At 35.6% G+C, this 10,895-nt stretch overlaps 1 protein-coding gene across 1 annotated transcript in view; it reads right to left on the minus strand.

Moving 5' to 3' along the window:
• Positions 1–2,081: 2,081 nt before the first annotated feature.
• LOC102678028 (TWiK family of potassium channels protein 7-like) overlaps positions 2,082–10,895 on the minus strand; it is a 48,328-nt gene continuing 39,514 nt past the window's right edge. The window contains exons 4-6 of the mRNA XM_006614842.2: positions 4,748–4,953; positions 4,277–4,559; positions 2,082–3,720 (exon numbers count right to left, since the gene is read on the minus strand). Coding sequence (XP_006614905.1) covers positions 3,440–3,720; positions 4,277–4,559; positions 4,748–4,953 — 770 coding nt within the window. The 3' untranslated portion in view covers positions 2,082–3,439. The remainder of the gene's footprint in view (positions 3,721–4,276; positions 4,560–4,747; positions 4,954–10,895) is intronic.

A 10,895-nucleotide genomic window follows, 5' to 3' on the forward strand; every position in this document is an offset into this window, starting at 1 on the left:
TCTAATGGGAATTCGCATTGAAGTTCTTTGCACGGAATAAACGGTTTCTCTTTACATTAACTCGTCAAACATTTTGTATTTCAGAATCGAATTTTTACCAAACAAAGAAACGTATATATACTTTATCTTTCAATTCGGAAATAAAATTTCAGAAAGGCGGGAAATAATCGTAATACTTTTTTTAGGCAGAGTCGTAAAAAATAACTCGAATTCTTATCCTTACATTCTGGCATCAAATTTTGTATGATCTATATAAATGGGCACATTGGTCTGTAAATTCTTGCTTGGAACGTATCTTCGAATATTTATTCGCCAAAGTCTCTCTTATTTTATCGTTACAAGTTTTATCGTCAAGGGAAAAAAATTTTTATCTAATCGAAAAATTGTTCTTCTTCTAAAATCTTGTAAATAAAAATCGTAAAAATCGGTTCGACAATATATCCAAAGTGAACGGTGAATCGAAGGAAAGTTACAAGTGGTTTTCCGCAACAAATTGTCCAAGCGTCAGCTTGGAGAAACGCGTGTGCCTTTTCAAAATGAATGGAACGAGTAGTGCGAGGAAGTTTGCTCGGTCAGGTTGGATCGATGGGTGTATGGGCCGGTACAAACGTTAAAGTAAACTTTGTTTTGGCTACTGGCCACCATCCTCTATCGACATTACCGATAGAGTGATAATTCTAGTAACTGGTCGAGCCGATATCGATTGTCATTAGACACCTAACGAAATTCGCTTGGAATTCGAATGCACAACCAGAACTCACATACGATTTAATTCACTCGTATTTCCAAGATATATATATTTGTATATATATATATATCGTTCGTTCGTCGATCGTTTTAATCCTCTCATTTCTTATTTTTTCAGCGATACAAGGGAGTTTTAACGTACTTACATCTTATGATATGTTACAAGAAACGGAAAAAACACTTGTTTAGGTCGCTACTGCACGCGGTTCTTTTGTCGTTTGTACAGAGCAGATGGTTTGACCGATTGATTTAATCTTCTGAAAGTCAGATTTTTTTTTTTTATACTGTTTCTTTACAATGTAATAATAAGTTTTGTTAAATATGCATATTGTATTTGATTCGATTTGATTTAAGCAAAGTATATATATAAAATATATATAATTAAATATATATAATTAAATATATATAAAATACAAAAGAATGAGTATGTGACGTGTGAATATTTATTCGTCGAGAGAGATTCAATATTTTGACGCAAAAAGTTTTGAAACGCGGTTGATATTTAAAAGAGAGTAATATAAATTTGTCGTGTTTTAGAAAATCTGCTCTGTATACCCGACAAAAATAATATTTTACAGCTAATTTACAGCTATACATTACGCACTCCATAATCTCGTATCCTATCACGAATATCGATATTAAACAATGTGAGTAGTTTTATATGCAACACTCTTAAAGATTAGTGTCTAATCGTAACAGTATTTTAGTTATTGTTCTTGAGCACAGAATTCAAATATGATTTTTTGTTCATGATTTCTGCGTCTAGCCAATGGGTAGCATATTGTATATCAAGAATAATTAATTCTGAAGAAGTTACAAAATATTATCATTAAAAGAGTAATAAAGAATTGGACAATAAGAAACAGATACGGTATAAAGTTTATATTAAAAAAATCCTATGTTAGAAAAATTCATTTGTTACAAAATGTGTATTGAAATACTTATATGTTATATGTTAAAGCTTATTAATTTTTTTCTAAAACGTTACGTTAATTTTTGTGGACAATATAATTTTAATAATTTTTTGGCAGTGTTATTACGCGTTTCAAAACGATTCATCACGATGATTTACAATACATATTCCATTTAATACGACTAGACGCAATAATCCACTCGATTACATTATGGACAAGAATGTGTTCATCTCTCGAGCGTTTATTATATGCAGAAATATAAAAACTGTCACGAATTTCTATCTAAATAGGCATAGAAATATCGAGTTGATCTCGTAACGAGTTAGAACGCCGTTTCCAAATCGTATAAAATAAATTTCAAAACAAGAAAGAATGTATTTCTGATCGCCATATTGCTTTTTTCGTTAAACAAATTAAATTAAAAAATTAAAATATATATATATGTATATATTCAAATTCCTGTTTAGACAAAAACACGAATTTCGTATTTTATTAATACGGAAACAAATGTTCATCAAAAGTAAACCAGGATTAACGTAGAAACATCTACAGGAAGTTTAGAAACTTCGTAGAACATTTAGGAGACACATCCTAAGAGGAAAATCTTATTTAGAACTTGCCGGTAATGTAATTACCGTCTTTATTAACGTGATATCGCCGAGTTGGACCGTGTTTATTTATCATTATTTCATTCGATTTGTTTATTAAATCGAGTAAAATTTAATAAATAACGGTCCATATTTCGATCCAATATTGATTTTTATAATTGACAATATTAGAAATAATATATGTGTGTATATATTTACTAGTAGAAAATAAATAAATAAACATATATAATTTTAATTTGAACATTTGTTTCAAACATAATATAAAATATTTATTCGTTAATATATTGGAAACGACGTTCCAACGGAACATAGTAGCGTACTTTCTTTGAAGTTGATGCATCCCTCGTATACGACGAAAGTATGTCTCATTTATGTCGTACCTCGTACGCATAAATACTTGTTTGCATCGGTTAGATCTGTCGGTAACTTCTCTACGCGAAGACAGTCCATCGATCGCTAAACGATACCATCTATTCTTCGAACGAATATATTTATACGAAACCCGTTTTTAGATTCCGAAGAATTCCCATAGGTTCTTGTTCACAGAAAAAAAAAAAAGAAAAAAAAAAAGAAAAGAAAAAAATATATAAAATCACATAAAATTCGTCGATTTTTTAAAAATCAGTGTTAATCGTGAATCGAATCAAAAAATATTTTTTCGTCCACAATTTCGTCCACGATTCGTCGAAGCGTACACTATCTCACTGCGATGATTAATTTTCTATTTATAATATATATATATATATGTATATATGTACGACGTATGAAGAGTAGCTATCGATTCGAAACACGTTCGCGTTTCCCACCTGGAAACGCAAAACGTGTTGTTCTTTGGAACAAACCTGTTGGACAGGTTTACTTTGGTTACTTCTTATCAAGAAAAGATCCGCTCGTCCGAGAGACGAAGAGAGAAATTTCGTTTCACATTTCTGTGTTTTCCTCGGTCTCCTCGTCGACCTTTGGCAACATGTAAACACCAGGAATCGGCGGGACGTGATCCTCGAGTTTCAAAATCGGCTTGCAGTCCCTAGTTACGTCCACCTGATTAAAAGTGTCCTTGAGGATATTGATCTCGTTCTCGTGGGCGAACAAACTGGTCGGTGGTTCCGTTCCGCATATATCGTTTTCGTCGGTGCCGTTCCTGTGGCACAAGTTGCCAGACGGAAATTGTCACGAGGTAAGGGTGAGGGGATCGGTGGAGAGCTCGTCCACGCTCGGGCTTGCCTTCACCGTTTCCTGTTTCTCCGTCTGATGGCTAAGCCTGTGAACGATCTCGTCGTGGAGAATGTTGAAGCACATCGCCGTGAGCGCCATCCCAGACATTATGTAGAAGGAGCAGAACCAAATGGTCACGTTCCTCGATTCGTAAAGGGTGTGGCGGGGATAGGAACCGGGAACCATATCACCGAACCCGATCGTGCTCAGGCTCATGAAGCAGAAGTAACTCGCATCTAAACACGAAACGCCAAACTTTAGTCGCGACGCAATATGCTACCATCGATTCAATCTGTTATCGTTACGAGTTTCAAATTCGATTTCGTCGTCTATGGTCACCGTGTCAGCAGGATAAGGAAATTTCTAATGTAATTAACCCTTTCGTTACGATTTCTCACCCGACGGGAGCAAAAATGGGCGCAATACTCGAGAAAAAAATCGTCAGTAGCATTTTTTTATTTTTTGGTGATTTTTATTATCGAGCAATCTCGTGAGAAACAAAAAGAAAATACCGATGTTATGTTTCGAGAGAAAGATACTCGATGTACAGTAACTCCAATCGCTCGAAATGTGTACAATACGCGGCATCTTATGCAGAGTAGACTATAGTCGCCTACAGTCGCCTATAGTATGTGGAGGCATTTATGTAGAGGGCGACTTTAGTCGGTCTATATATAATATGTAATATGTCAGTAACGAAAGGGTTACGGTGAAAAAATGAGGAAGATCTTTTCGTCATGGATGGAATACGAACACTATAGGTTGGATAGAGAAATTTGTTTCAGCACGTACCCACAAAGGACCAGCCGTCTAACTTGTGCAGAGTAAACGCGCCCGCTACGATGTAGCAAAGCATCGCGCCAAGGCAAATACTGATCGGCGCGAGTATAGTAACGTTGGGTCTGTCGCCAGAACCGAGGCTCGACACCTCGTCCTTCGGGCTGCTCTTCATTTCCACCGTGCTCGTGAAAGTTGACGCGTTCGCGCGGACGTAAAACGGTTCCTGCAACTGCAATTGCTGTTGCTGCGCCAACTCCTCTTGCTGCCTTTTCTTTCTCATCCGTCTTTCTTTTTCCTGTGCCCGCGCCAATGTAATTTAAACATCATTTCTCTTTTTTTTTTTTTTTTTTTTTTTTTTTTTTTTTTTTTTTTTTTTTTTTTTTTTTTTTTTTTTTAACAAAAGCAAAAGAAATTATCAAACGAATAATTTTCAAGAATAATCTCTCGGTGAAAAAGAAAAGTTGAAAATTCCATTTCGCTTACCTCCATCCGTCTTTCGTCGTAGCAACAATAGCCGCAATTTGAACAAAGGCAGCAGCAAAGAGCACGCGTGAACACACCTCTCGCGCACCTGGATAAAAGACCTCCGGCGCTCGATAAATAGACCAAGGTTAAGGGGATGCCGAGACTGGCGTAGCCCGTCGTTGCGATCTTACCCCATGTGGATTTTGGCGCGATGCTACCGCAACCTGAAAAGATTTTTCGTTTCGATGAAAATTCGAGAAAAATTGACAGAAAAAAAGTCGAATATTTTCGTCTTATTAGATTTGATTAAAATAAAGAATTAGAATTAAAATAAAAAATATATTTAATAAAGGAATAAACTATGTTATATGAGACGTCGTGTCAATACCTTTGTTCTACCGTTCTAAGCTTGCTACGTCGCATCCAGTCACAGTTAAGGTTATACATATAACGCTCGACGAGTTTTTCGGTTGGGCGAAGCAGCAACTCGAGATGATTTTGCGCATACGTGTCTTGCTTAGGTAACAAAGTGATTTTATATGCTTTGTAATAAACATAAAGATGTAAGGAAGGAAATTATTATATAGTTCGAACGATAGGCCTAATTGAGGAGAAAATTATTTTTTTCCGATTTTGAGCTTATATGATACTATTTATTATTTCTTAAAAAATGTATATATATAATAACGTAAAAATGTAACTAAAGATATAAGAAAAATTAACATTGCATTTAATTAGTATAAAATAAAAAAGAAAATATATAATAATCGATATATAAAAAATAAATAAAAATACAAATATTGAAAAATAATTGAAAGGAATAAAGAAATTGTCAACTAAAGTTAGGGAATATTATTATCGCTTATTTCTTCAAAATATAATAAGTAAACAATGATACATACAAATAAATACATTATTATAATATAAGATAGATAATTGATAGATAATCAGATAGATAATCAGTTAATTCTCTGCTTATATATTTTGTTTAATTTGTAAACAACGTTTAAAAAGAGGATTTAAAATTTTAATGTATAATATACATTACTTCGAAACGATTATATTTTACAAATATGAAAAGTATAGATTGTTCGAATATATTTGTACGCCTCGTCTCTCGAGCGCAAAAGGATAAATAAATAAAATACGAGTTAAACTATAAACTCAACACGTTGAATTTTAATCTATCAAGAATCTATCTAATCTAGATTCGCAAATAGTCAAAATAATATTTCATCGCTCGTCTTATCAATTCCTTTCGTCCATTTCGTCATAACAGAAAAGATATCCCACGGAAAGTTGGATAATCGAATTTTACCAGTTTTTACTTTTCTAACCTTTCTCTCCGCAGAATGTCGTCCACGCCTTTAATTTAATTTATGGCTCGACGACGACCACCGGCATACTCTCAAATTGGGAAACTTACTCTCTCTCTCGCTGACTCTCGGTGGTGTCCTGTTTCAGGGCCGTTTCAAACGGCCAGCTGACATAACTCGGTAATACGATCATCTAACTAACGACAATTCAACGGAAAGTTTCTGGACAAAAAGAAACAAAGGAAAATAAATATAAATTATGGATAATTTAAAAAAAAAAAAAAAAAATGAAGAATAGAATATCGTTTTCCAACTCTATTTTCAAAACTCAAAACAATCTTTTTTCGAGAAGAGAAATTTCCTCTCGATCGTTCTTTCTAACGATTGGAATTCGAATATTCTCGAACGAATGACGCGGTTAATATCTCGTAAGCCAATTGAAAAAAAGTATAACGGTTAGTGAAAACGACGAAGAGGAGGAGAAAAAGAAGGAGAAGAAGGAAGAGGAGGGGGAGGAGATTTTACGATAGGTTGGTTGGAAAGAGAGGAGGCGCGAATCGATTGGGCGGATGCCGCTTAAGATAATGGATCGCCTATCGGAATTGGTCTGTACCGTGCGGACGACAGCACGGTTCGAGTGCGTTGCCGCGATGCGGGATTGCAACCGAAGCAGAAAGCTCGCGAAACTACTACTCGCGAAACCCTATTCGTCACTGTCGTTGCGCCTTATCATTTACGACGTTGCCGAGCCTTTTTGGCTTTCCGTTATTCGTTTCACCATTTGTTAAGGCAGATTGTCAGGAACGAAATTTTATTGGTCGAACGGTGGTTATATGAATATTCGTATATATACGTTATAAGTCGATCGTGACGAATCGAGTGCATTTCTCGTTCGCACGTACGTACGTTTGGAAACCTTTGGAAAAATTTCGGAATCATTTTTGAAGTTGGAGAGATGTGAGGATAAATATTTTAGAAACTGGAGAGATAGAGGGATTTAATATGAAAGTTTATATCCGACCCAGGGCGAGTAGTTTCATCGATGCCATTCCCCCCCCCCCCTTCCCCCTTCCCTTTTTGTTTCGAAGTTTCTTTTGTAGGGGAGTTACGCTATTCAAATGGTGAAACAGAGAAGACGGGCCACTCTTTTATTAAATTGTTCGATATTGCATCCGTGAAAGAAGAAGAATGGCGGATCGACGGAGCGCAGCGGGACCGTTCCAGAAAAGATATTGAAAACAATCTGCGACATTCGACAAGCGTGAAACGAATGGAAATTTTTTTGAGAAGAAGACGCGATTTTTTTTCAGTTTCATTATTCGTTGCTTCGGCAGAGAGATTTTTCGAAAAATATAATTTTTCGAAAATGGCGGTCGCGTCCACGGCGGCCATTATCGTTAGATTAAAAGGATCCGCGAGTTAATCAGAGATGTTGAAGAAACTTAACGTTTGTCGAGGGACGCATATTCATATCCGATTTTCTTAATGCAAGCTGAATGCATATGAGATGCCATGCATATTTATGCAGATTTTCTCGATTAAAGCCGCGCAACAGACTTCGTAAATGTGTTAGCGCAAAAAGCTGGTGCAGAAGTCTTGAAAGTTATTGATTCACCAGCGTGATATACGTCGTGAACAGATATTTTTTTCCCCCCCTTTTTTTTTTTTTTTAAAGAGAAACGACTTGGTTGTTGCAATATTTTTCTCGAGAGCTATTACTTTTTATACGTTACGATATATTTGAAAAAAAAAAAAGAAAAATTCATCCCTTTCAACGGATGATACATCGATTCTTTCGTTTTTGCGTGTAAAAAAAAAAAATATACAAAATGACACGCTTATTTTTAAAAAAAATTCGATATGTTTATCCAGTCGATTCTAGTTAACGAGATCAAACACGAGATAATACGAGTCTTGGGAATTGGAATTTGCTTCAACGTTTCGAGAATTCGAGGAACTCATTGGGAACACGTCCAAGTTTGACAAGGTCTTAGACCAAGAAACTTGTCCACAATGACATCGTTATGCTTGACAATGAGTTGGACTCTCACCCGTTTCGAGATAATGAACACTTCCCAACTAATAAGCACTAAAACCAGGGAATAAGATTTATTGCAATATCGATCGAATGATGAAAGGATGATCGAAATATTTGGTTAAACCTCGATACGAATTTTACGAATCTTATACGCAGAAAAATCGAAACCTCCATTTTTGATTTTTTATTTTATATCGTAAATGGAAAAGTATTAGAAAGAAGTATCGTGATTGGATTCGAACGTGTTGCAGGATTTCGCGAAGCATAAAAAAGTTTAAGATACTTTACTTAGCTCGAGCCTCTACTTTTCGTTTTTAAGTATAAATACCCTGATTATTGGAAAAGTGCCAGCTTTTGAAACTTTTCGCAACTTTGGTTTAATCTTCGAGTATTGAAAATGAATCGCACCCTTTCGAACGAGAAAGTAAGAACTAAAAATTGGAAAAATTCTTCTCCTCGCGTATAACGACGGAGAAAATCGAGCAATTTTAACCAATTTATCATCACCGTACCTTTTATACGGGTCCTTTTATACAATATCTGTGATACCAATTTTTAGGTTTTCTTTTTTTTTTTTTATCATCGAATAAACAAGCATTTAAATAAAAAAGAAAAATATTATAATTTACGCGAGATGATAGGAGAGAGCGGTGAATTAATAAACGAATTCTAATGCGATTTAAATTTCGTCGTGATAATTTCAATTTTAGCGGGCGAAATCTAATCGTCAGCAGATCTAACGATGTAACGATGAGAAATCAATTATTCATGCCGGCAAGTTGCACGCAACGTATATATAATCAAACTTCGAGAAATGGTTGTAGAAAACAAGAAGACAAGATTGCGAACTGTGCAACAACTGCCGGTACTGACTTACGCGGTAAATAATCGTGCAAGTTTCATCAGTTTTCGAAAATTTCAAAATTTTTCGTTTCTTTAACGATTTTCTTCGAAAACTCGAGAAAGCATCGTTTTAAATCACGATCGAATCGGTAATAGCGGTATGAATATTTCATAAAAAGAGATAGAGATTTTTTAAATAGAGCTGATATAAAAATCTATTGCACGAAATCGTGTCGTCAAAAAGCTAAATCTATTTAATCGTTTCTTCCTACCTTCGAACGAGGATAATTCTTTTACAGTCGTGAAAATATTTTTCTACGACGAGCAAACAACTTTTCAAAGAAGGCATATTACACCCTGGGACGTATGAAAGAGAGGGCGGATAAACGTGAACGATGTAACGAGATGACGGTATCACGGTAAAAAAACGTAACAGACACGGGACACGCGAAGCGGAACGGAACGAGAAACGGAAGAGAAACTCTGGGGATTATTTATTTTACACGGTGACCGCAATCCGTGGCTGCATTTTCCGGGAGACGACCGACCAAACTGTCTGGAAAACGAGCAGAAATTACATCTGTCAAAATAATAGATCTTGCTCTATCATTGGCTAGACCCAATTTACATGATGCGATCCTCTCGATACTCTCTCGTCGATTCCATCATATTTCAAAATTAATTCGATGCGATGCAATTTCAGAAAATATCCAATTCATCGAGGCGAAATAATACAAGGTCGGTATAGCTGAGAGGAATATTATTATATTTTACAATTCTGCGGAAAAAGAAATGTACATTTTTGGTTGGGGAACGTAAAATTACAAGAAAAGTTACACAAAGGGAACAATTCGAAGATTATTTCTTTCTTATTTAACCACGCGAGAAATGCGATAATTGAAATGAGAAACAACTAGTTCAAGCGAGTACAAATAAGAAGGTACGATCGATACGTATGTTTTCAACGTTACCAACAAATTCGTTCGTATTATAAAAATGAGTGTTTTTCGAACGAAGTACATTTTATTACGAATTTATATTTATCCAATGACGTATATCAGGATATGATTCGTATTTTTATATTTTCATATTTACATATTTTTCAATTCGCATTATTAAAAGAGAAATTAATATGTCCGTATCACGTTTCCAATTCATTTCCATTTTCGTAACGAGTTTATATCGGTTAAGAATAAATTAGAATCGAAATAAACGACTTACACGATATACATGAAAATTTGCTTTACTTATTGCAAAGAGGAAATGTCGTTCATAGAACAGATAGGAGTCATTCCCCTCCGTTTTATGCACGAGAGATTACACCAGGGAGGAAAAGTTTGCCACGTAGAATAATGCTTTAATTGATGAAATCTAGTTCCAGACGATACCAACTGTTACGGACTTCTAAACCAGTTGAATAGCTCTGCGGGAAAGTGCAGAAAATTGAATCGAATTTTCGTTATCAACAACTTTTCTTTACTTTTTTTATTTTCTCTCACAAGTGATTCATTTTATCCTTAAGTACACGCGACATATATATATTCAGATGAATAAAACAGAAGAAGAGAAAGAAGAAAAAAGCGTATGAAAATAAATCCGAAAGTGAAATTCTCGAGAGTGTAGAGATCGTAAAACTCGAATATCGACGATTGTTCTTACACGGCATCTCGTGGTTCATCGACGAAACAACACCAGATCGAAAAATTCGTTTCCTCGAGATAGATATCAGTATTGTGTCGGTTCCCACGACCGAAATTTAGCGCGCTCGTGCGGCTTACGAGCCGGCTTCAGCTGTTTAATTTACCGCTCGAAATAATTTGAATAGAGTAGGACGGTTTCGTCGTGCAATAACATCTCGAAGATGAGCCGTGTGCCGTGTGTCGTAGGCGAATGCACGGAGCGCAACCGACTAGCAGCGACTCCTGGGAGAGAGGGGCTGCGAACAAGGCTGCACACTTTCGCCCCCCCC

The sequence above is a fragment of the Apis dorsata genome, unplaced genomic scaffold, assembly GCF_000469605.1.
Source record: "Apis dorsata unplaced genomic scaffold, Apis dorsata 1.3 scaffold_198, whole genome shotgun sequence".
Lineage (NCBI taxonomy): Eukaryota > Metazoa > Arthropoda > Insecta > Hymenoptera > Apidae > Apis > Apis dorsata.